The sequence below is a fragment of the Artemia sp. Qi Xiang Cuo genome, chromosome 9 (genome assembly GCF_049724085.1).
Source record: "Artemia sp. Qi Xiang Cuo chromosome 9, ASM4972408v1, whole genome shotgun sequence".
Taxonomy (NCBI): Eukaryota; Metazoa; Arthropoda; class Branchiopoda; order Anostraca; family Artemiidae; genus Artemia; species Artemia sp. Qi Xiang Cuo.
This window is the reverse complement of record NC_142802.1, coordinates 61,257,899-61,285,164: the sequence shown is the minus strand read 5'-3', so window position 1 is coordinate 61,285,164 and position 27,266 is coordinate 61,257,899. Positions and strand designations below refer to the sequence as shown.

Sequence of the window (27,266 nt, the reverse complement as noted above, 5' to 3'; positions counted from 1 at the left end):
TAAAGGAAATGGGAACTTCGTTGGCGAGTGTAAAAAGGGAGGCTTTGAGTAGATTGGGCTGGAGGAGGAGCATGCGTAGCTGTGTTGGCCTCAGGCGTCTTGGTGCTGCGGAGAGCTGTTAGTAGTAGTAGTAGTAGTAGATTCAATACCATATGGGGCTGTTAGGGCGCTCAGTGTCACATTTAATATCGAAGTGGTGTTGCCCTCCACCTGGTTTTAGTTGTTAAAATAGCCACAAGAAATTTTTATTTGCGTTCGAATGAGATCTTGCTAAAGTTTCTACGACCACCTGTTTTATGTGGTCAAGACGGGAAAAGAATACATGGGATATTGTGTTGGATATTATACCCCCTTCATCCTTGACTATGGGCCTTCAATGGTTTATTTTTTATCTATAAAAAATCACATTTACAAATAAGTAGTTTGAAGGAACTGAAATAAGCAAGTCAGGAAATTCAATTTTATTACCGCTAATAAACCTTTTTAGTTAATGTTATTTGAATCATCATGTGTTTCAAAATTGTCCATGTCCTACTAAGTTAGAGATTGTTAAAAGTAAGTTCTTAACTCTTACAGATTTTGATGGGGACGGGGAACCAGATGACATAAACTTTATGATCAAAAGGATTAAAGTACATACGGATTCAGCCCTCTCGGACACAAACTACAGGTATCCTGGGAACTATGGAGTGGAAAAGTTTCTAGAACTTTTTTCAGGTAAAAGTTTCCAGAATATCTTTGGAGGAATTATTTTCAAGCACTTGTGTTGTTTATACAAATATTGAATCAAGATAATTATGAAAGGAGCAGGGCTCTGTCAACCCTCCTCCTCCTCCTCCACTAACTCAGAGTTATTTCAGAAGAATGTTCGGTAAACCCCCTCCTTCTCTTCTAACTCAGAACCATTTCAGAAGAATGTTCGGTAAACCCCCTGCTTCTCGTCTAAACTCAGTATTATTTCAGAATATTAATTTACTCTAATTTATTTAATTAAGATTTAGTTGATTTAGACTTAGTTCAGATTAATTCAGCACAACTCAGATTACCTGATCAGATTTAATTTGAGAATTAGTTAATTCTGAAGAATTATTTTCAGGTACGAACTACTTTTATTAAATTGTATTAATTAGAAAAAAAAACTTTTTCGAAAGAAAAGTTTTTAAAGAAAAGTAAAGGCCATATTAAACTTAAGATCAGAAGAAATAGAAACCTACAATAACTCAAACTCAAAACGACCAGAAATTACTATTAAAGAATAAATGAAACCCAAAACGAACAGAAATTAAATAAACAATCATAGCAAAAAAAGTTACAAAAGGTACTCAATATAAATGAATAAATAAATCTTAAAACGAGTAAAGTTTAAATTGGATATGCAAATCAAGCTTAAAACGAACAAAAATATTTTGCACAAATGAAATCCAAAACAAACAGAAATTAAATAAAAGATCATAGCAAACAAACATACAATAGGTACTAATATATATGAATAAATAAATCTTAAAATGAGTGAAACTTAAATTGAATATGTAAATTATGCTTGAAACGAACAAAATTTGCTACAAACAGGAGTTTGGGTTGTGCCTCCTTCTCTCACTGTAAAAGTCTAAAACCTACTATTCCAAATTATTTAGAAATAGAACAGCGTTAATAACTTTTTTTTTGGGTAGGGGGGCATGGAGGGAGGGCCAAGGGTCAGGTCCAATGATTTTTGGAATAAAATATCGTTAATAAGTTGTTTTTTTTGGGGAGGGGGGTGTGTTGGGCCATAGAGGGAGGGTCATAATTTTTTTTTTTGGGGGGGGGGGTATGGGAGGGAGAGTTATCGGACCATGGAGGACCAGGTTTAAGCTCTCATAAGTTTTGGAATAAAATATTGTTAATAAATTGTTATTTTTTTGGCTGAGGTTGGGTCCATGGACGGCCAGTGGTGAGTTGTTATAATTTTGGAATAAAATATTGTCAACATTTTTTTTGTGGGGGGGGGGGTGGGCCATTCAGAGACGGCCAGGTCCCTTAAGTTTTAGAATAAAATAGTTTTCATAAGTTTTATGAGTGGGGAACTATTATTAAGTTTTCTTTGAACTATTTTGAAAACCCCCGCATAAGATCTTTATATTCCCCCAGGACATAACATACAACACGTACCCACGGGCTCTGGGGGGTTGTGCTGACCGTGGAGTTTTTGTTATCTGATCTTTTGACTTATTTTAAGAAAATGGCTATCTAAAAATTCGGTCAGATGGATTTGGGGTAAAAAGGGTAGAAGGGCTAGTTGCCGTCCGGTCTCTTTTGACTCATAACAAAGAAACTCGAAATTTCAATCTCCTATAGAATGAGAATGACAAAATGAAAATCTAAAAAATTCGATCGGACGTATTGGGGGAAAAGACGTTTGGTTAGGGAGATGGATACTAGTTGCCATCAAATTACTTTTGACTCTCAAAAAGGGAAATAGAACTTTCGATTTATAGTCGTTTGAGTCCCATCCAAAGTTTATTTTTTTCCATAAAAAACATTATGTGCCCCTGGGAATAAGTTACAACCCTTCCCGGGCTTGTATTACAACCTCGAAGTTTTTTTTTTTTTTTTTTATCTGATCGTTGGACTTTTTCAAACGAAATGGCTATATAAAAATTTTGATTAAATGCGTTTGGGGAAGAGGGTGTGTATGAGGGGGGGGGGTGTAGATGCCCTGCGTTCACTTTTGACTCTTAAAACAAAGACTCTCTCTCATAAGTTTATGTGACCACCTCTTCCATAAAACCTTATATGCCCCCGGGGAACAAGTTACAACCCTTAGTTCCCCCGATTTTTGGGGGAAGGGGGTATTTTGATCCCGAAGTTTTTGTTATCTGATCATTGGACTATTTCAAAGAAAATGACTATCTCAAATTGATCGGATGCATTTGAGGAAAAGAGGATGTCTGGGGGAGGGGTGTAGATGCCCTCCGATCACTTTGACTCTTGAAAAATGTAACTGAGACTTTCAATTTTCAATCAAATGAACTACCTCGACGTTTATAAAACCCCCCTTACATAAAAACCGTATATGTCCCCGGGGAATAACCCAAAACACTTGGCACTGGGCTCTGGGGGTTGTCTCGAACCTGGAATTTTTGTTATCTGATGATTGAACTATTTTCAATAATATGGCTCTCTCAAAATTTTTATCTGATGGGTTTGGGAAAAAAGGACATGGGGGAGGGGGGGCTAGTTGACTTCCAGTCTCCAAAAAAGTGAACTAGAATTTTCAATTTCCAATCAAATTCTGTTCCAATCAAATTTCCAATCTTTCCAACCGTATATACCTCCAGGCATAAGTTACAACACCTTTCTCTGGGCCCTGAGGGATTTGTGTCTGCCCTGAGTTTTGTTAACTGATCTTTGAAATAAACTTTAAAATTTTATTGGATGCATTTGGGAAAAAGGGTGTGGGGGGCTATTTGCCCTCAGATTACTCTTGATTCTTAAAAAGCGCTCTATAAATTCCGATTTACAATCGAATGAGCCCCCTCCAAAGTTCCTACGACCATCCTTTCCATAAACCTTATATGGTCCCGGGGTATAATTTACAGCACTTGCCTCTTGGTTCTGGGGGGCTGTGTTATCCCTTCAGTTTCTGTTACATGATCTTTTGTCTATTTCAAACAAAATGGCAATATAAAAAAATTGATCAGACGCATTTGGAGAAAAGAGGGTGGGTCGGGGGGGTATAGTTGCCATTGGATCACTTTTGACACTTCAAAAGGGAATTAGAGCTTTCAATTTCTAATCTTTTGAATCCCCTCCGAGATTTATACGACCATTCCCCGAGCTCTGGGGGCGATATGTTGACCCCAAAATTTTTGCTATCTGATCGTTGGACTGTTTCAAACAAAATGGCAATTCTAAAATATTGATCAGATGCATTTAAGATAAGATAATTTTTATTTTCCAAAGGCTATCACTAGCTCTAATAGAGCCGAATTCGCTTTATAGGTAAAAAAGAAACAGAAAAAACAAAACAAAGAAACAAATAATATAGCAAGAAAATAAACACCAATCAAGCATAAAAATGGTAAAAAAAAAAAAATACAAGTCCAAGAACTAAAATGAACTTTGTGCGAATAATGGCAAAAATAGAAACAGAATAACATGATTATTGTGAGCATACATCAACAACTAAAATAAGGGACGGAGGAAAAAAGGGCGGGGGCTAGTTGCCCCTGGATTTCTTTTGACTCATAAAAAAGACAACTAGAACTTTCAGTTTTCAATCAAATGAGCCACTTCTGAAGTTCATACGACCGACCATTACATAAAACCTTATATGCCCCCGGGCCATAACTTAAAACACCTACCCCCGGATTCTGGGGGCTTGCATTGACCCTGGAGTTTTTGTTATCTAGTGTTTAAACTATTTTTAACAAAATGGCTATCTTAAAATTTTTATCGGATGGGTTTGGCGAAAATAGGCGTGGGGGAGGGGTGCTAGTTGCCCTCCGATCTCTTTCGACTCTTAAAAAGTTAACTATTACTTTCAATTTTCAATCAAACGAGTTTTCTCTGAAGTTTATACGAGTATCCCTTCCATAAGAACCTTATATGCTCCAGGGCATAACTTAAAACGTCTGCCCCCTGGCCCTCGGGGATGTGTCGACACCAGAGTTTTGTTATCTGATCTTTGAACTACTTTTAACAAAATGAATATCTCAAAGTGTTTATCAGATGTATTTGGGGAAAAAAGGGTGTGGGGGAGGCTAGTTGGCCTACGATCTCTTTTGACTCTTTAAAAAGTGGACTAGAAATTTCAGTTTCCAATCAAAGGAGCCCTCTCTGAATTTTATACGAGCATCCCTTCCATAAAAAAACCATATATGCCCCTAGGGCATAACTTATTACGCCTTCCTGCGGGCCCTGGGCGGTTTTGTCGACACCACAGTCTTATTATCTGATCTTTGACTTATTTTTAACAAATTGGCTATCTCAAAATTTTATCAGATGCATTTGGGGGAAGGGGGGTTTGGGGATGGGGCTAGTTGCCCTCCGATCACTTTTGACTCTTACAAAGGGTACTAGACTTTCCTATTTCCAATCGAATGAGCCCCCACCGAAGTTTATTCGAACACCCCTTCCAAATGAATTGCCACTAGGAAAAAATATAATAAATAAATAATAAAACATTGGATCCGTATGGTGTTTACTATAGGCAAAACTATAGCTGATATAAATTTAAGTACATTAAATGGAAGAGCTCAATTCTCTCCTTCTCAGCCACCTCATAATTATTTCCGAAGAATTTATCAATTGATTTTTGTTCAAGCCAGATTGAAGTCGGATTAATTACTTCATAATAAATCAATTCAAGTTTAATTAATTATATTCAGTTTAAAAACTTACTTATAATTAATTCAGAAGAACTCTCAGGTACGAGCTACTTCTGTTGTTTAATCTACTTGTGTAAAGTATAAGCACAAGAAACTGAAGGACCGTTATTTTATCAACCCTCTCCTCCTCATTCACCTCGAGTTTAAACCCGTAGTTCTCATCACCTTTGTGATCCTTTGTTGCAAAGAGTAGGTGAAACTGGCAAGAGAATAAATTAAAATGAATTAATAAATTAAAAAAGAAAACAATAATAATAATACCCAACGGTACCTAGCATCACCAGCAAAACAAAGTTAAATAAAATCGTAAGCGTCTAAAACTGCTACTTTTATTCATCGTGTATCCTTTCGCTTCATATTTGGTCTCAGATAAAAAAAAACTTTTTCTTAAAGTGTACTATAAATGTATTTCATAAACATTTTTTTATCCTGTATTTATTGTGCCAACTAACTTAGTATTTTATAATTAGCCGATACTTTTCGAAAAACGATAGAAAATACCTACACAGGGGAAAATTTCAGGTTGGATACAAATATACTTAGAAATTTAATTATATAATTTGTGTTTTTGCATCATTATCGCAAGTATCTACTATCCTGAAAGCGCCAAGAACAGACGGCTGTTGGTATCCTTCCTTCAGTCTACGTTAGACACATTACGTCAGCGGTATAGCCGCCCGGGCTTCATAATAGCTGGTGACTTCAACCAAACAAAGAAACAATGGCTTGCTAATACGCTGGGTATGTCACAAGTGGTCAAGATACCCACCCATGTGACCGGGAACACCCTTGACCTTATTCTTACAAACCTTGCTCCATATTACAAAGACGTGTCTTCGAACGGGCCATTGGGCAAATCGGACCATCACACTCTGCTGATGAAGGCAAAAAGTGAAATCAGGAAGCTTAAGAAAATAAAGTACTCCGGAGACTTATCACGAAGTCTGCTATTAATACGTACGGAATGTGGGTCGGGACTCACTGCTTCAGCGAAGTATACAACGAAAGCGATGTCAACAGGAAAGCAGAAATATTTCAGTCCCTACTCTATGACAAATACTTAGAAGTTTTCCCGGAAAAGCAATTTGTCGTGAGCGAATCTGACAAGCCCTGGATCACTCCAAAAATAAAACAGCTGATTTGCAAAAAAAAACACTGTAATGCAGTCAAGTGGTGACGCAATGTCGTTACGATTATTAAGAAACAAAATCGTTAGCCTTTGTCGCGAGGCAAGAAAGTCCTTTGGAAAATCCCTTTCGGACCCAGAAATAAAAAAGGATCCCCGTAAATGGCACCGTCTAGTAAGGCAGATTGCGGGAAAAACAGTGTCATCCAGTATTCGTATTCTGAACGATGATGGGTCACTCGTGAGTGCAAATGACGTCAACAATTACTTTACTGACATTTGTACATCCTTTCCTGCCCCAACTAACACTGAAATAGAGAATCTACTGTCAATATGCCCTGACGAAGGTGAAATCGAAATAGTTGAGTATCAAGTTTTCAAAGAGCTGAGCAAGTTGAGTCCATCCAGTAGCTCTTTTCCTGAAGAGCTGCCTATAAGGTTAATACGAGAGTTCTCTCTTTTCCTGGCGAAGCCACTTGGACACATCATCAGAGAATTTTTTGCCCAGTCAACTTTCCCGTCGTGCTGGAAACGCGCATTTGTGCGTGTTATACCGAAGACTAAAACACCCAAATCTTGCAACGAGTTACGACCAATATAAATCACATCTACCTTTACAAAAGTCACCGAGTCATTCATCCTGCGTGAATTGCTCAAGCAAACCCGGGAAAACATAGACTGTTACCAGTATGGCGGCCTCAAAGGTTGCAATACCTCGATATACCTCGTGCGCCTAGTCGACATTATCTTTAAGTGGCTTTACTAGGGCAGTACTTTCATCGACCTAGCTCTCGCCGGTTTCAGGAAGGCATTTGACCTGATTTGTCATCTTACGGCAGCAAAAAATATGCGAGCAATGGGCGCACAGAAGCGGTCTCTTGCATTAGTGATGAGCTTCCTTCAGGACAGAATGCAGTGTGTATTTCCATTGTTTGAAGGTGACTTGATCTCATACTGGTCTAAACTTACCTGTAGACCCCTCAGGGTACAAGACTTGCTGGTTTCATATTTATCTCCCTCATCAACTTCCTCCGTCAGAATTTCTAAGAGCGACTCAAATTCGTCGACGATTTATCATTTGTCCTCAAATACCTCGTGAGAGAAGGTGTAATCGAACGTCAGTTCAGCGAGACCCTTCTGGCATCCTTCTCTGAGGACTGTGAACGTTACAAGCTGACACTGAATGCAGATAAATCAAAGATCCTCAGGTTTTGCCCCTTAAAACGTGATCTGGAATTCCCGCAAGTCCCTTTCCCTATTGTTCCATCTGCAAAAATCCTCGGAGTCACATTATCGATGGACTGCACATTCACTGAACAAGTGGAGAAGGTTATTAAGGCTGGCAATGCATAACTTCAGACCCTTGTCCTGATGCGCAGGTTTGGCTTCGACACTCAAAGCCTAAAAAATACCTATATTACGTATGTGAGACCTCTACTCGAATACGCCGTCGCTGTCTGAGGACCTTTTGTCCAGAGCACCGACTACCTTTGTGATGACCTTGAATCTTTGCAGAAACGAGCTGTTAACATAATCGTTGGTAACAGAAGTGACGACTACAACAAACTCTTGCAAGAACTGAACCTTGAATCTCTCAGCGACAGAAGATTATCACTGATCATGTCCCTCGGCAAGTCACTGCTATCTTCGCCCCATGACAGACTGATCCTCCCACCCGCTGCTCCTGTTAACCAAAGAACCAGATCCCAGTTGAAGCTACAACCCCCGGTCTGCAGGACCAACCGCTACAAAAACAGGTTTGTCCCCTGTTTCGTAGAAGCATACAACAAGACTTAGTGTTATTTGTATTCACGTGTTAGTGTTCTTATAGTGTTATTATAGTGTTATTTGTATTTTTTTTTTCATATTGTTGTAAAGACGACATAAATTAGCCATGGCTACGCTGTTCGATCTTAATAAACCTATGTCTATGTCTATGTCTATTTGGGTTTTGCCTGCTGCGTTTTTTTCTCAACTTTGTTAAATCAATAAAGAAGCAAAAGAAAGTTGTTAAACATAAGCTTAAACTCTATATAGAACATATTTCCGGGTTTGACCACAGGTTTGGACGAGCATAAATAGGGATGGACGAATATGGTATGAACAGGTTTTGAGTCATATAATTGATCATGTACCGGAATTTCAGAGGAAAATCCTGGAAGGGTTTTACGCGTGATGTTTTTCGGAAATCGTCCGGAAATTTCTCCAAATTGCCTACGCATTATTTTGGGTACTATGTGAATTCTTTTCGGTACTATTTAATTTTCAAAATCTGTCTTCTTCTTTTAAAATGTCTTTTTTTTACCTTTAGTTAATTAAAAAAAAATAAAGTGATAGTAAAATTACTATTAGAAGTTTGTCGATATTTCAGCCACTTTCCACAAAAAAAAACAAGAACAGCCAAAATCCGCGTACTAGAGCCACTTACTCAAAGAGAAAGTACTAGGTGCTGAAGCCCTTCAACGAATAAAGTTTAAAACATGAGTTATGTCCAATGAAAGTAAAGAGCGGCATTAAAATTTAGGTCGAACAGGCATTATCATATAAATAAGGGGCAATCCTTTATCCTCTCAACAACAAACCCTCCTCTTTACGCTTAGTTTTCGCAAGAATTCTCCTGAAAGTATTTTAGAATGCAACAAATAAAGCTAGTTTGTAGTTTAGAGTGTTCATTCACCTTTTACACAATTTGAACAAAAGTACAATTGCTTATAAAAATACATATAAATTAGCCCTTTCATTCTTTAAACATTGCCCTCCATGATTCCAGGTTGACAATATGCAGTGTGCCAATTTTTCTGTAAAAAAACTTTGCGCTGAACGGGTTCGGGCTGAATTTGTTCCTCCAATTCTGCATATTTAAATTATGTTTAGGATTCTCGTTAGCATGATGCAGCATGCCTGCCTTTCTGATAAAAAAGTCTGTGATATTTGGAGGGGGGGTTCATGGGCCAAATTTTTACCTCTAATTATACAGATTCATGTTCTTCCCATTGTTTTGCTTTAATAGGGTATAAAATACCCCCTTTTTCTACTAAAATTAATAAGGAAAGAATGGGCCAATTGAATATTTTGGGTTCAATTTCTAAGTAGAGGAAAGTTTTTCTAACTCTAAAATAAGCCAATTGAATTCTAATGGGTGTTCTTTTAAAAAATATCATTGATAGAAAAAATTGTTCACTTCTAAGGCATTTTCATTTATTTTGTAAACAGGTCCCGTTGACGATTTTTTCTTTCTCTTTATTTTTTAATCATAATTAATCTGTTTTTCAATCACTCAATAATTGATTAATCATAGTTGTTTTGCACTATGATAATATCACATTAAGAAAATCTCTGACAGTACATATTTAAAAAAAATGACCAGCGTAACGGTTATTCTTGGCAACAATTCCAAGGTGAATAATCTCAATTGATATATTCCATAAATGGACTTTAGTGTTTTCTTCATCTAACACTTTAAAGACAATAATATTAATGAATTACAAACAAGTGTATCCACAGAGATTTTCGACAAAAAAAGCTTGCGGAATTTTTTCCAGGGAGGGAGGATTGAATTAAAAAATATTACTAGAAAAATAATTTTTTTGAGTTAGTGCTGTAATTGGTAGTTTATATATTTCTTGAAACTCAGGAAGGAGGAAGCTACCCCCTTTTCCTACCCATGTTGAAACTCTTGATTGCAATTAAATGATGTAAATAAATAGAAACTTGTTTTGTTGCATATTTTGCTTGTATTTAGCCTAAAATGGGGTCCAAAAAAGGGACCCCATTTTTACGAGCCGCTTGGAATCTACATCCATAAGTCCGTGTGTCAAGGGAGTTCTGATTTAGAAACATAGTTTTACGTTGGGGCACGGACACTTTTGGCCGCGTTCTTTTGACCCGCGTTCTATGTTATATCGTTATATGTACTAAGAACAAAATGAGTCTCAAACCAAGCGTCCATATAGAGTTTTTCTATTCGGTCACCTTCTGTTGCATCGAATTCTTGATGTTATATGTATTAACATTTCTAGAGTTGTTACGTATGTTTGGTTGTAAGCGTTGGTAAGTATCAAGGACAATGCATGCTGGTCAAGTGGAAACTTACCTAACTATGCATATCATATATTACTTAGCAGGCACTATTGTGCTGCCTAAGAACGATGTTGGCACAATGTATTGTTTTTTTGTTGTTTTATTTTCTAGACCTGGGCACTTCGTATCGAAGTTGTCGTAGAATCTTCAAAAAGGGTTCATTCGATTGGAAATTGGAATGGCTAGTGCCCTTTTTAATAGTCAAAAGTGATTGGAGGGCAACTAACCCTCCTCTGCAGCCCTTCATTTATACAAACACATCCAATCAAAATTTTGAGATAGCAATTTTGTTCAACGTAGTTGAAAGTACTGTAAATTAGGTCTTTGAGGATGTTAACTCCCTCAAAGCCCTCAGGGCAAGGGTTATAATTTATGCCCTGGGGGCATAAAAGGTTATTATTGAAAACTTTGTGGTAGAAACTTGAAAACGGGCGCATTCGATTGAAAATTCAAAGGGTTAGTGCCCTTTTTAATAGTCGAAAGGGATTGAGGGTCAACTAATACCCCTCTCACGCCCACCCTTCCCCCAAACACATCCAATAAAAATTTTAAAATTACATTTTGTTCAACGGAGTTGAAAGTTTTGAAAATTAGGTCTTTAAGGAAGAACCCCACCCCCCCCAACAGCCCACAGGGCAAGGGTTGTAAGTTATGCCCTTGGGGCATTTAAGGTTTTGATTCAAAGGGCTAGTGCCATTTTTAATTGTCTAAAGTGATTGGAGGGCAACTAACCCCCTTGCCACGCATACCATTTCCCCACACACATCCAATCAAAATTTTTAGATATGCATTTTTTTCAACATAGTTGAAGGTTCTGAAAATTAGGTCATTAAGGATGAATCCCCTCCCCAACAGCCCTCAGTGCTAGGGTTGTAAGTTATGCCCTGGTGGCATATAATGTTTTTATAGAAAGCGTTGTCGTAAAAACCTCAAAAAGGGCTCATTCGATTGGAAATTGAAATGGCTAGTGCTCTTTTGTTATAGTCGAAAGTAATTAGAGGGAAAATAACCCTCCTTATTTTTGTTGCCTTATTTTTATATTTTTGTTCTGAGATTTCTATTATATAGTATTAAAAGTGCCAATTAGACGAGGTTTGCCCCCCTGGAATTCAGCTTATGGGCGCCCATGGCTAGTGCCCTTATTAATAGTCAAAAGTGATCGGAGGGTGAATGCCCCCCACGTTCATCATTTCCCCAAACACTTGCGATCAACATTTTGATATAGCCATTTTGTTGAAAGTAGTTGAAGGATCTGGAAATTATGTTATTGAGTACGTCAACCCCCTTACAGCTCTTAGGGCTAAGGTTATAAGTTATGCCCTTGGGGTATATAATGTTTTTATAGAACGTTTTGTCGTAAAAACTTCAAAAAGGGCTCTTTTGATTGGAAATTGAGAGGGCTATTGCCCTTTTTAATAGTCGAAAGTAATCGGAGGGAGAATCGTCTCCCCCCCAAGGCCCATCATTCCCCCAAACATTTCCGGTCAACATTTTGATATGGCCATTTTGTTCAACGTAGTTGAAAGGTGTGGAAATTATGTCTTTGAGTATGACAATCCTTTCCCCATAGCCCTCAGGACAAGCGTCGTAAGTTATACCCTTGGGGGATATAAGGTTTTTATAGAAAGTCTTGTTGTAGCTGCTTCAAAAAGGGCTCATTCAATTGGAAATCGAGAGACTATTGCCTTTTTTATTAGTCAAAAGTGGTCAGTGGGCAAATTTTGATATAGCCATTTTTTTCAGCCCATCAGAAAAGTCTGGAAATTATGTCTTTGAGGATAAAAAATCCCGCCAGCCCTAAGGGCAAGGGGTGTAAGTTATGTCCTGGGGACATATAGGGTTTTTATAAAAAGTGTGGTCATATAAACTTCGGAGGGGGCTTATTGGATTGGTAATCAGACGTTCTAGTGCTCTTTTTCAGAGTAAAACTAACCAGAGGGCAGCTACCCCTTCCACCCAGCACAGATGCCGTATTGTCCCAAAATGCATCTAACAGAAATTTTGAGATAGTAATTCTAAAGCAGTCTAAATATAATATAACAGAGCTTTTGGGGTTGAAAAAAACCCCATAGATCAGAGGCAAGGGTTGTACGCTATACCCAAGGGGTGTTTAAGGTTTTTTATGGAAGGGATGGTTGTTTAACTTCAGAAGAGGCTCAGTCTTTCTCCCTGGAAAAGACTATGTCAATATAAAACGAATAGAAATTTATAAAAAAAAAACTTTTTGCACAAAAAAAAGCAAAAAAAGTTAAGAACTCCATTAAACCAAAAATGAAAAAAAATAGAATCAAATAATCTACCAAGCATACAACTACCACAAATCAGTATCAATAAATAAATGAAACCCAAAACAAACAGAAATTAAAATTTGTCCAGCTCAAAACGATCAGAAATTAATCTGAGTAGGGTTTCTAAACCCTATGCTTTCTAAAAGCCAGAATATAATTTGTACTTTACTGAAAAAATTTTTTTTAATGTTTTCACTTTTATAGCTCTAAGAAATCAAAAATTAATTAAGATTTTAAGGAATAAATATCATCATATGTATATTAAACTGACAATGCACATTCTTTTCAGTAAATTCTTTTGAATTTTTTCAGTAAGGTATAAATTATATAAATTATATTTGAATTAAAAATCAAGTATTTTGCAGTAGGCATCAAGACATGGCTAATTGTAGGAAAAAGCCAAGACAGATAGTCCGAGTAATTGAGAAGCAAAAATGTTTAAATGGCACGGGTGAATGGTGGGAGTAAGTATGACTCTCTTATTGGACAATTACTTGTTTTTTAGTTTTTGGGCAAAGATGTGTCATCAGATTATATTTGCTGATTTTTCACCCATGTTTCTTTTTTTTAAATTTGGCATCCACTATACTACCAAAAAATTCATAACTACAATTAGAGGTCTTTTTCATTAAAACTTGAATCCTGATTTTTTGAGGTTTTCTAAGTTATTAATGACTGTTTAAGGTTCCACTTAATCAATCTTCAAAAATAATTTCAGAGATATTACCCAATCTGAATTCACTAGAGAAATTTTTGATTGACCGGCTCTCTGACCAGTCGAACTTTTATTTTGGCTAAATCAGGCTCTGGATGTTAACTGAATTTTTATTTTGAATGGGTTTTGATTCAGCTGATTCCAGTAATTAATATTAGCCAAACCCAATGTTAGTAAACCCAGTGCCACGAATAAGGGAGGAGGTGGGGGAATATTTGCCCCCAGGATTTTGAAAATGCCTATTGTTTAGTATTTTCATTGAAAACTTCCCTTTTTTGGGACATTTTCATTAGGAAGTCGATTAACCTCAGTTGCTAAGAAAAAACTAAATTTTGAAAAGGCTGCCCCCCCTAATTTTTGTAAATTGGTGCGACTAGTAAAACCCCTTTATGAGTCAGTTTCTCCTTTTCAACGTTTTTTGCTGTATATGTGAAGTATTTCAGTCGTGACTACAGAATTTTTTCTAGTTTTCTTTTTATGATTTTATTATTGATTAGTGCTGTCCTATTTTTAAATATATATATAACCGTGAATGTCCGATATTGGTAAATGTCGGTCAGCGTTGCCAGTCAACTTTTTCAATTTATGGAAGGTTTGATGATGGCAGGTTAGGTTTGGTTGGCTTAGGCTAGGTTTTTAACCCATTTCTGATATTTCTAACCAAATTTAACCTAACCTAGCCTAAACTACCATAATCTAAACTAACCTAACTTTAAATTCTACCATCATAGCTTGTATAAGACTGGAAAAGCTGACTCGTAAAACTAATTGAATCGAAGCAGAGAAAAAGGAATTTCGAACATTCGCCGGTGAATGTCGAAATTAGCCAGATTTCAGACATTGACGTAACATATATATTCTACAGAAATCTGCAGGATTGTGTGGTAGTTTTTACCGTTTTCGAAGAAGTAAAATGGAAATACAGTTGTGAATGAGCCTTTAGGTTATTTGTTTATTAAAGCCTTTGTCTTAGTCTGCTTTCAAAATTGAATGCACTTTTGTGTTTGTTCACACACTGTCATCTTACCATGCTTTTGTCTTATCTTCCAATCTGTGCCCGTTTGCTGGATATCATCCTATCTGTGCAATCAGGGATAAACACGAAATCCGAATTTTACAAAAGAGCGAAAAAAAAACTTTTAAAAATTCGTCTTTTGAGGTTTAGCGAAAATTTGTATTGAGGTTCAAACAATTTTGACGTTCCTCTCCTCGGGGCAATAACGATGAAGTTCAAACTAGCTAAAAGAAGAAAAAAACTAAAAAACAATCAATGTATGGAAAATATACTGTAGGTAAGAACTCCTGCGATTGTTTTAGTTTTAACTTGTTTAATTGAATCAATCTAGCATGAAATTTTGTAGTGAGGACAAAACAGTTTCGACGTTTCTCTCCTCGAGGTAATAACAATAAAGTTCAAACCAGCTAAAACAGGGGGGAAAAGCTAAAAAAGAAGCAATTTATTAAAAATTTACTGTATATAAGAAGTCATAAGATTGTTTTGTTTTGAACTTATTTAATTGACTTAATCTAGCATGAAATTGTGATAACTTAACCGGTGAATATGTTCAGCCCCTTTCTTATCCGTCTAACAAACCTCCAACTCCACTTCTGACTTTCCTGTGTTTACAAAAACAATCTTGATATAGTTAAGAGAAATAAAATAACGTCCCAAATCGTATCAAACAGTCTGTAATAACAAATCATAGGCAGCGCGCTAGCGCTGCCTAAGTAAAGAACGATGTGGGCACAATGTGTTTTTTTTTCTCCATGCCCGGGCACTTCGTATCGAAAGAGTCGTCGTAGAAACCTCGAAAAGGGCTCATTCGATTACAAATTGGAGTGGCTAGTGCCCTTTTTAATAGTCGAAAGTTATTGGAGGTCAACTAGCCCCCCCCTCCCATGATTCCCCCAAATACGTCCAATCAAAATTTTGAGATAGCCATTTTGTTCAGCGTAGTTGATTTCCAGATAGAAAATATCTTTTTGAGGAGGATACTCGCCCACAACACACGGGGCAAGGGTTTTAAGTTATGCCTTGAGGGCATATAAGGTTTTTATAGAAGGCGTTGTCGTAGAAGCTTCAAAAATGGCTCATTCGATTGGAAATTCAAAGGGCTTGTGCCCTTTTTAATAGTCGAAAGTAATTGGAGGGCAACTAACCCCCCGCGCCCATCATTCCCCCAAACACATCCAATCAAAATTTTGAGATAGCCATTTTGTCCAGCGTAGTTGATTTCCAGATAGAAAATATCTTTTTGAGGAGGACACTCCCCCACAACCCTCGGAGCTAGGGTTTTAAGTTATTCCCTTGGGGGCATATAAGGTTTTTATAGAAGGCGTTGTCGTAGAAACTTCAAAAAGGCTCATTCGATTAGAAATTCAAAGAGCTAGTGCCCGTTTTAATAGTCGAAAGTAATTGGAGAGACACTAGCACCCTCCCCCACGCCCATCATTCCCTCAAACACATCCAATCAAAATTTTGAGATAGTCATTTTGTTCAGCGTAGTTGATTTCCTGCCAGAAAATTTGTTTTTGAGGAGGACATTCCCCCACAACCCTCAGGGCAAGGGTTTTAAGTTATGCCCTGGGGGCATAGGCATATAAGATTTTTTCAGAAGGGGTTGTCGTATAAACTTCAAAAAAGTCTCATACAATTGTAAATTAAATGTGATTTATCCATTTTTTTTAGTCTAATTTTTTGGGTGGTCACCTAGCCCCCCCCCCCTCACGCCCTTAATTCCCCACACCCCCGCCAAGCACCACTGTGTGAGAGCAATTTTGTCCTGCGTAGTTGATTTACAGATATATAATATGTTTTCGAGGAGGACACTCCCTCACATCCCTCAGGGCAAGGGTTTTAAGTTATGCCCTGGGGTTATATAAGGTTTTTAAAGAAGGCGTTGTCGTAGAAACTTCAATAAAATCTCATTCGACAGTAAATTCAAAGGGCTAGTGCCCTTTTTAATAGTCGAAAGTTATTGGAGGGCAAACAGCCCCCCCCCCCACACCCATCCTTCCCCCAAACACATCCAATAAAAATTTTGAGATAGCCATTTTGTTCAGGGTAGTTGGTTTCCAGATAGAAAACATATTTTTAAGGAGGACGCTCACCCAAAACCCTCAGGGCGAGGATTATAAGTTATGCCCTGGGGGTATATAAGGTTTTTATTGAAATCTTTGTCGTAGAAACTTGAAAAAGGGCTCATTTGATTTGAAATTCAAAGGATTAGTACCATTTTTAATAGTCAAAAGTGATTTGAGGGCAACTAACCCCCCTCTCTCGCCCACCTTTTCCCCAAACACATCCAATCAAAATTTCTAGATATCCATGTTATTCAACGTAGTTGAAAGCTTGGGAAAATTAGGTCTTTAAGGATTACACCCCCCCCCACAGCCCTCAGGGCAAGATCTTTAAGTTAAACCCTGGGGGCATATAAGGTTTTCATTGAAACCTTTGTCGTCGAAGCTTCAAAAGAGCTCCTTCAATTGAAAATAGAAACGGCCAGTGCCTTTTTTAATAGTTGAAAGTGATTGGATAGCGACTAACGCCCCTCTCACGCCCACTATTCTCCCAAACACATCCAATAAAAATTTTGAGATATCAATTTTGTTCAACTTAGTCGAAAGTTCTGGAAATTAGGTCTTTTAGGATGATAACCCCTTCAGAGCCCTCAGTTCAAGGGTTGTAAGTTATGCCCTGGGGGCATATAAGGTTTATATAGAAAGTTGTTGTATATGATTTATAGCAGAGATTTTAGTCTTCCTCAAATCTAATTTTTATATGTTTAAAAACTAAATGTTGACTTAAGATTAAATCAAAATGCACTGTGATAATGCTAATTCCCAATAAGGCATCTCAGCAGTATCCCAAGAACGACTGAGGGTATTATGTTCAAACGTTCGGGGCTACTTCTGCTCTTAAAATTTAACGAAATCCAAATAGCGTAAGTGTATCCAAGCTATCAGAGAAAGTAAACAGATTTTTTTGCGAATGGTATCAAGTTTTCCATTACAGGTCAACTAGAGGAGTTGTGAAACTAAATTAAACAGTACTATTTGTGTCCAGATTTTTAAAAGGGTGTATGCTGTTACAAATTGCTGAAAATTTTTCTCCGGCATACAAATAGCAGGCCAAACTATAAAGTTTTAAAAAACGAAAAGATTTAAAGTATTATTTTCTTTTACCCAGAAAAGACTAAGTGTTTTTTTTTTCACTTTTTTTCACCGGGCACTTCTTATCGAAGGAGTCGTCGTAGAAACTTCGAAAAGGGCTCACTCGATTGGAAATTGGAGTGGCTAGTGCCTTTTTAATAGTCGAAAGGAATTGGAGGGCAACTAGCCCCCCCACGCCCATCATTCCCCCAAACACATCCAAGTAAAATTTTGAGATAGCCATTTTGTTCAGCGTAGTTGATTGCCTTATAGAAAATATGTTTTTGAGGAGGATGCTCCCCCACAACCCTCAGGGCAAGGGTTTTAAGTTATGCCCTGGGGGCATATAAGGTTTTTATAGGAGGTGTTGTCGTAGAAACTTCGAAAAAGGCTCATTCGATTCGAAGTTCGAAGGGCTAGTACCCTTTTTAATAGTCGAAAGTGATTGGAGGGCATCTAGCCCCCCCCCCTCCCACGCCCATTATTCCCCCAAATACATCCAATCAAAATTCTGAGATAGCCATTTTGTTCAGCGTAGTTGATTTCCAGATGGAAAATATGTTTTTGAGGAGAACGCTCCCCCACAACCATCAGGGCAAGGGTTTTAAGTTATGCCCAGGGGGCATATAATGTTTTTATAGAAGGTGTTGTCGCAGAAACTTCAAAAAAAGCTCATTCGATTGGAAATTCAACGGGCTAGTGCCCTTTTAATAGTCAAAAGTGATTGGAGGGCAACTAGCCCCCCCACGCCCATAATTCCCCCAAACACAACCAATCAAAAGTTTGAGATAGCCATTTTGTTCAGCGTAGTTGATTTCCAGATAGAAAATATGTTTTTGAGGAGGACACTCCCCTACAACCCTTAGGGCAAGGGTTTTAAGTTATGCCCTAGGGGCATATAAGGTTTTTATAGAAGGCGTTGTCGTAGAAACTTCAAACAGGCTCATTCGATTTGAAATTAAAAGGGCTAGTTCCATTCTTAATAGTCGAAAGTCATTGAAGGGGAGCTAGCCCCTCCCCCACGCCCATCATTCTCCCAAACACATCCAATTAAAATTTTGAGATAGCCATTTTGTTCAGCGTAGTTGATTTCCAGATAGAAAATACGGTTTTGAGGAGGACACTCCCCCACGACCCTCAGGGCAAGGGTTTTAAGTTATATCCTGGGGTATATAAGGTGTATATAGAAAGCATTGTCATAGAAACTTCAAAAGGGACTTTGACTGTAAATTAAAAGGGCTAGTGCCATTTTTAATAGTTGAAAGTGATTGGAGGGCAACTAGCCCCCCCCTACGTCCATCATTCACCCAAACACATCCAATAAAATTTTGAGATAGCCATTTTGTTCAGCGTGGTTGATTTCCAGATAGAAAATATGTTTTTGAGGAGGACACAGCTCATTCGATTGGAAATTCAACGGGGTGCCATTTTTAATAGTCTAAATTGTTTGGAGGGCAAATACCCCCCCCCCCCCAAGCCCATCATTCCCCCAGACACATCCAATAAAAAATTTTAGATAGCCATTTTGTTCAGCGTAGTTGATTTACAGATAGAAAATATATTTTTGTGGAGGATACTCCGCCACTGCCCTCAGGACGAGGGTTTTAAGTTATGCCCTGGGGGCATATAAGGTATTTGTAGAAGAAGTTGTCACAAAGGTTTCAGGAAAGTGCTCGTTAGCTTGGACATTTACTGGTCTAGGGGCCTTTTTAATAGTCAGAACTGATTAGTGATTTTTGTTGCTGTTTTTGTAGTTTAGCCCAGGGCACTTTGTATCGAAGGAGTTGTCGTGGGAACTTCAAAAGGAGCTCATTTGATTTAAAATAGAAAGGGTTGATGCCCTTTTTAATTGTCGAAAGTGATTGGAGGGCGACTAATCCCCTTCCACTCCCACCCTTCCATTTGCCCATTATGTTTAAAAACTAAATGTTGCCTCAAGATTAAATCAAAATGCACTGTGATAATGCTAGTTCCCAATAAGGCATCTCAGCAGTATCCAAAGAACGACTGAGGGTATTATGTTCAAAGTTTCGAGGCTACTTCTGCTCTTAAAATTTAACCAAATCAAAATAGTGTAAGTGTATCAAAGCTATCAGAGAAAGTAAACATATTTTTTTCCGAATGGTATCAAGTTTTCCATTTCAGGTCAACTAGAGGAGGTATGAAACTAAGTTAAACAGTACTATTTGTGTCCAGATTTTTAAAATGGTGTATGTTGTTAAAAATTGCTGAAAATTTTTCTCCAGCATACAAATAGCAGGCAAAACAATAAATTCTTAAAAAACGAAAAGATTTAAAGTGTTATTTTTTTTCCCTGAAAAGACTATGTCAATATAAAACGAACAGAAATTAATTAAAAAACACTTTTTCCACAAAATAAGTTTTTCAAAGAAAAGTAAAGAATTCGATTAAACAAAAAATGAGCAATAATAAAATAATCTACCAAGCTCGAAATTACACCAAATCAGCATTGATAAATAAATGAAACCGAAAACGAACAGAAATTAAAATAAATAACCGAGTCAAACTCAAAACGAGCAGAAATTAACATAAGTTGGGCACAAAACCCTTATGCCTTCTCAAGACCACAACAAAATTTGCACTGTACTGAAAAAATAAAAATGAATGTGCATTGTCAGTTTAATATACATATACTGATATTTGGTAATCAAAATGATAATATTATTTGATTTATTAAAATTATAAAAGTAAAAACATTTATATTTTTTTCAGTAAAGTGCAAATTTTGTTCTGGCCTTGGGAAGGCATAGGGGTTTTGCGCCCAACTTATGTTAATTTCTGCTCTTGTTGAGTTTGACTCGGTTAATTATTGTAATTTCTGTTTGTTTTGAGTTTCATTTATTTATCAATGCTGATTTGTGGTAGTTTCACGCTTGGTAGATTATTTGATTTTAGTTTTGCTCATATGTTGTTTAATGGAGTTCTTTACTTTTCTCTGAAAAACTTATTTTGTGGAAAAAGTTTTTTAATTAATAGTAAGTAAGGAGCGACTCAGGACAATAGCAACCAAAACTCTAAAAAAAGAGAATTTCAATAACAATAAATATATAAAAAATGGCTTTTTATTCTGATTTCAGATATATGAAATTCTTTAAGGGTTACTTTCTCCTCCTCATTCCCTCGCTCTATACGCTAAAGTTTAGCTTTTGGTCCCATTTGTTTAAGAACTACTGCTCAAGCACAAGGGTCGTTGCAGTGGAATAAGGAGCTAACATAGTCACTGAAAACGATTATCGGAGCTATGTTATTGCGTTTGTCAATGCCATAGATATGTCATTGACAGAAGGTTGTGCTTATTCGACGTTTTACAGACAAACCGGAAAACAAATCATCCAATAAAGCTACAAGTAATCCGTTTTTTTTTTCGTCACAGCATAGGAAGGTGAGGTTTCCAATCGACTGACATATTCTACGTTTGTCTGTACATCACCATTTGAAAATGTGGCTTTTAAGTTCATCAACAATCTGCATTTTCTTGAAACCTGGATCGCAAATCTTAGAAATAACCATATCATGGTCAATCTAAAAACTGAGGTTAGGGCCACAGCATCGACGCGTGTCGCATGGTCGGATCATTTTCCCGAATTTTTTACTCACTTTTAGTGAAAATTCCAAAAGTTGATGCATTCTTAGCTTGAATTTTTGGTGTTGATATTTCGAGTTGTTAAGGAGAAATTGTCATGTTTTATCAATGTTAAAAGCTTTCTTCTCATTTTCTCACGTTATTGCAATTTATGTTGTATTTGTCTTATCTCAAATCCAGAAGCTTGTATTTCATATTGAGAATGAGAATTTATTTGACAAGACTCTGCTTACTAAGTTCGTAATCTCCGTTTGTTTTGGGAGAAAGGAAACTTTTTTCCCTTGACATTCTCTCGAGAAAATTTCATTCATGGTCAAAAAGTCACGAACAGCTTAAGTGGCTCTAATATTGCTTTTCTGAAAGTAAATAAATGGGTATAAACATCCTCCTCATTCATATTGTAAAAACAGCTTTACGTCAAGGTCTTAAACAGAAGTTGATACTTTTTTTCACATGTCAACTATTTACTTTTCCTTTTTTATTACGTATTTTTCAATCTACTTCACGGTTGTGAAGTCAGGAACAGATTAAGTAAGTATAATAATTTTTTTTGAAAAACAGGCGTTCCTCAAGGTCTAAAAAAATATTTTTTCTTTTTTTATGCGATTTTACCATTTGCTTTTGCCGTATTTTTCCCTTATGTTTAACTAGTATCACAAAATCAATCGCAAAACATAAAAAATATGATTCTATAAACAAGTGCAAATGGCCGTTGATTATTGTTTGTTTATAATTTATATTGTTTCTAATTCCGTTTGAAACAACGGAATTAGAGATAAATTCATGTAATTCTTATCTTCATAGCTGCTCTAGCCCAAGGGCTTAAGTTCTTGCCTTTGAAGAAACGAGATTCAGATCGAGCCTAGGCTGTAGTACTATAGGCTAGTTTTCATTCTAAAAGTAGCGTTCAACATAGCCATAACCCGAAAGTTATCGGTGAAATGTGAAGGCAGTGAAACATAGCTAAGGTGAATTGTTGCATATTCAAAGTAAAAAAAAAACAAAGACGTATTTAAAGAAAAAATATCCCCTTAATAATTACATTTGTTTAATAGATATATTTCATTGCATACGCTTATTGTAACGAGAAGTAACGATAACTTTATGGTTAGTATGTATACTCTTTGCTCCAACAATTAGAATGTAATCTGCTAATCTTATGAATATATTGCTTTTTCCAAGCATAAAGAACTAATCAGTGCTTCCTTATTGCTTCATCAGCGTCTTATAAGATATAGTCTGATGCTTTGGATGTCATCTGTACCACAGTAAAAGATAGAAAAGTGTGGACCTTTCATCTTCTGATGATAGGTCCTGTGCTGGCGTGCCAACTTCCTCCATATTATTGAATCTATCAAAAGAGAAGAAAAAATTCATGAAATTTCTGTTGCGGTCCCATCTCGATCGGGTTCAAGTCTCCTATAAATTTTGGAGAGATTCCTTGCTCCAAAGCTCCTCTTCAGTCCAGCTTGGTCATTCGTTTGTGCGACTCCTGTATAAGATCGAGTGACGAACGTCGCTGCCTACTTAATGTTGAAGGTCCGAAAGCTATTTGAATAACTCCAGACAATCCAGAATAGAGTTAGTAGGACAGGCCTTAGCACCGCCAAAGATCAGTTGCTACCGTTAATGGAAAGTGTTATCTGTCTGTGACTGTCTTTTGTAACTTCATTAATTCGGCTTCTTTTAAGAAGCTTTCACCCTTTGTGTCATAGGAGGAATTAAGTACCTGCGGGACAGTGATTCAAGAAATTGAGCATATGTGAAAGGGCTTCCCTCAATGTTTTGTACATGTACTCGAACCGTCCCCCTGACTGGGATTATTGGAACTTGGAACCACATACCTGACTGGGCTATTCCCTCTGCTAGTTCCTCCAAACTAAGGCTCACCAGACATATTCAATTAATATATTGAACTGAGTGAATTGCTAGCTGTTGATCGGGCATTTTTATTCCCATTGTACCACAAACCATGCAAACCATAAAAATAAGAATTATAAAATTATTGAGTCTCATTGTCAGTATAGTGCTTTCATGTCTTAATTGCTTTCATTTTAAAATTTTGGTATACATTTTGTATAATATCCACACTATAATTTTTACAGAAGAGGATTATGATGCCTTCTGTCTCGCGTACATGTTTACATACCGTGATTTTGACGGTGGAACTTTAGGTTTGGCCTGGACAGGAGACCTCAAGAATGCCGGTGGCGTTTGCGAGAAAAACGGAGTAAGTCATATTTCTTTTCTTTTTTCTCAAACAGTTTTTTTTAGTTTTATTTTCCCTAAATGACAATTTCACTTTTAGTTACCTTGAAAAGTAAAGGCAGGTATATATTATCATTAATCTGGAAATATCCCTTTTATGAAACTTAATTTTAATTACAGTTATCCTAACTATATTTCTATCCATGCACTGTGGGCAGGTTCTGTAGAAATGGGTTTAAAAAAAAAATTTTAACCGATAATTTTGGATCTAGTGTATGTTTTCAAAAAGGGTATCGACTCTATACCCTAAGAGTTTCTGAATTCCTCAATTGGAATAGCACAGTTAATGCTGAAACCTATAATTTTTCTTATGTATTTTAAAATATGAAACAACAAAAATTATCTACATTATCGAAACGAGTTATTTGTGAATAAAATGTCATTATTCTTTACCAAATTTATTTAATCAAATTCTTTACCAAATCATTTTTGGAAGACTAAAAAAATATTAGTCAGCCAAAACTACCCAAGTCAGAAAAAAATATTATTAAATCTAAAGAAAAAAACACTTTGATTAATAATTTTAAAATAGAAATCTTGATTCGACTATGAAGAAAATACTCTAAGGATGCCGGAAACTTTTTGTCAGGGGGAAGGGGGTCAACTTTTAAACAAGTTCCCTGGAGATGGGGCTAAGGTTTGCAGAAAGTTTAGATTGCCCGGAAAACTTTTATGCAATTGTCAGACAATTTCCCACTTTTCGTATATTTCGGTCTCCTAAGAGGGTTGGAAGCCCAACTGCCTTTCTACTAGGTACTCTTGGAAAGATTCAAATAAAAATCCTTGCAAAATTTATGGTTTTTGTTAGTTTGATAAACTAACAAACTAAGTACAACTGATAAACTAACTACACATGATTTAGTTTTTAAATGTTCTGTATTTAGATAAATTGCAGTAAGACCTTAGTTCTTTTGACTAATGGCATTCTAATTAACAATGTTCTCTGCAGCGTTGTCAACGTATTACAATTGTACCGTTTTGGGCACAATTTAGTGGTCTTAGTACAATTGGAAATTTTTTTGGTACAATATACATTTTCTGGTACATTTGGGTTACACTTGATTCTTTCTGATTAGGATATTTGTTAAGCTTTAGTTTATCGGAAGTTTTCTCTTTGTTATGGCATATTTTTGGCCTTCTGTTCAGACAGTACAAATTAATCTCTCGCGGCATAATTTTAGTCTGAAAACTGATACAGTTTATTTCAAAGAGTTGGCAACGCTGTTTCTAAGGCCAATGGTTCTCTGACATCCATTATTTGTCCATTTTTCTCCGATAGCTTGGGAAGAAAGGTGTGGTGAGATGGTAAAAGCGAACGTAAAATTGCACAATTGTGACCCAGTATTGCAGTAAGTTGTCAGTAATAGCTTATTAGATGACATGTTTACCTTCTGAAAGGCAGGCTGAGTTACAGCTGGTAAATCATGCGGTCAAAAGTAGTACTAGTACCTTTACAACACGTTTTCAAACGTGTTCTTCAATAGAAAATATATAATATGTATCCTACAAGCAGGGCCTTATCCAAGATTTTTGTTCGGGGGGGGGTATAAAAAAGCTTTAAAAACCCATCAAAGATGTGTTGTTATAATTTTTATTATGTTTTTACGAATAGGTCAAACATTTCACGAAGGGGGGTTAAAACCCCCTAACCCCTCCCCTTAATACGGCCTTGCCTATAGCTTGTGGGTGTATAATAAGATTAGGATAATTGATAGTGTTTTGCCAAAATGGATCAATTCTTTTTTTCGATTTACTGATACCCCAACTTAATTGCAGCTTCGTAGCTTTCAGTGTAATCATTAACTTACTTATAATTCCTGAATGGGCGGATATACGTATTGCAGGAGCTGCTGGATTCCTTCTAATCTTGCATCGTTTTTGTTTGTTGCTTTAGGTTTTTACTGAAAAACAATTATGCTTAACCAATTGTACATAAGGATAACCAAAAGCAAGGGACTTACATTGATTCGTTAGTAGCTTGATCTTTTATAATGCCCAATCTCCTATGCCTGCGAGGGGGCAATCGCTTCCGCCACCTACTGTACATCTCAGAACGCCATGTGAGCCGCGTAATTTCTGCAACGCTTCTCGCAAATTTGCACTGCACTTGGCATATTTTTGCCACACTTGGCACGTGCCATCCGGTGTACATAATTACTTCCGGTGCCACTATTACTTCCGGTGCCACTATTTACTTCCGGTTTGCCACTATTTCCGGTACCACAATAATTCCGGTGCCACTCGCATATGTGTGCAAGTTCCTATGGTAGAAAATAATTTGATGTCGAACATGTGCTGTACTGTAATCTGAAGGTAAGTGGAAGAAACACTAGGGCCGTTCTTTTACTCATCTTTGTGCTAAGATCTTAAATCTTTTGACAAAGAACGCTTAAAAGTGAAATCTTAGCTCTAAGATCTTACATCTTATAGCGATGTTTTGCTAAAGTTTTTCATCATTCTGCTCTTACCAGCGGTCTAAGAACAATGATGAGTATATCATCAACGTTCTCTCATCATTGTTCTATGTGGCTGAAATATGGCGTTCTTTGCATTTTTTGCTAACATCAGTGAGCTGTAAGATCTTAGAACAAAGATGTGTTAAAAGAATGGAAATCTTTGCAGAAAGATGTGAGATCTTAGATGATAGATCTTAGTGCAAAAGAACGGCCCTACTATTGCCCGGTCTATTCACGAAATTAAAGAGGTCCAGCCTTGACGAGAACATTTGATAAGCCAATATACCTGTAATGAATATTGTACTAATTTTACAAAAACAATATTAAAAAGTGTTTATAAAAATATTAATTATGAAAATAATATGATAAAAGTACGGTAATAATACTTTTTTAGTATTCTCTCGAGTTGCCTTGAAGTTTGACTCCATAAATTAAATTTGAACTGTCCAACTAACATGCTATTGACTTGTTTAGTATGCTCAGTAAGTTAAGTTTATCATTTTGGTGAGTGTTGCCTTCATGGACATAGTACAGCTTATGAGCATTTTGGGATTCAATTTCAAGACAATATAGAACAAGAACCTTATTTATTTTATGAGCAGAGACTTCCCTAGGCGTAAACTTCGCGTCCAAAAGCACTTGATTTTGTTTGAATTGGAAATGTGTCTCCTGGACTTTCCAATAGTTAAGCGATAAGCAGTTTTGCTTTATGTTATATGTATGGATTAAAAAAAAAAAAATTCAAATAGAATTAAAAACCAACATTGAAACTTAGTATAAAAAGAAACTATCTTGAACATAAGCGGGCTGTCCCTTCTCAATCCAATCTTTTTACACTAAACTTTTATGAGTGCTTTACTGAAAGCATTTTTAGTGCTTCAAAAATAGTCAGTTTGGAGTTGAAATTGTATTATTTACTTTGCCTCTCAAAAATTTGAACAAAAATTCAATTCTTTAAGATAGTTTTTCATCAGTAAAACCTCTCATTATTGAGGTACCATAAAGAAATATTTTGTACCACAATCCCATTGCCTTTATGCTGAAGCATTTATTTTTGAAGCATTGGACAAATAAGTTGAACTTTAGCATAATGAGTTGAGAGTTGAGGGGGAGCCCCCTCTTATTTAGGGTTTAATGTGTACGTGTTTAGGAGTAACACACGCATGTATTTACGCGTTTGGGAATAAAATTATCAGTGCATGATGGTG

General features: G+C 36.7%; 1 protein-coding gene across 3 annotated transcripts in view; it reads left to right on the top strand.

Moving 5' to 3' along the window:
• Kul (Kuzbanian-like) overlaps positions 1 to 27,266 on the top strand; it is a 314,434-nt gene that overhangs the window by 190,537 nt on the left and 96,631 nt on the right. For all 3 annotated transcript variants that reach the window (XM_089094817.1, XM_089094816.1, XM_089094818.1), the window contains exons 7-8: positions 577 to 717; positions 23,440 to 23,564. In XM_089094817.1, the coding sequence (XP_088950943.1) occupies positions 577 to 717; positions 23,440 to 23,564 (266 nt within the window). The remainder of the gene's footprint in view (positions 1 to 576; positions 718 to 23,439; positions 23,565 to 27,266) is intronic.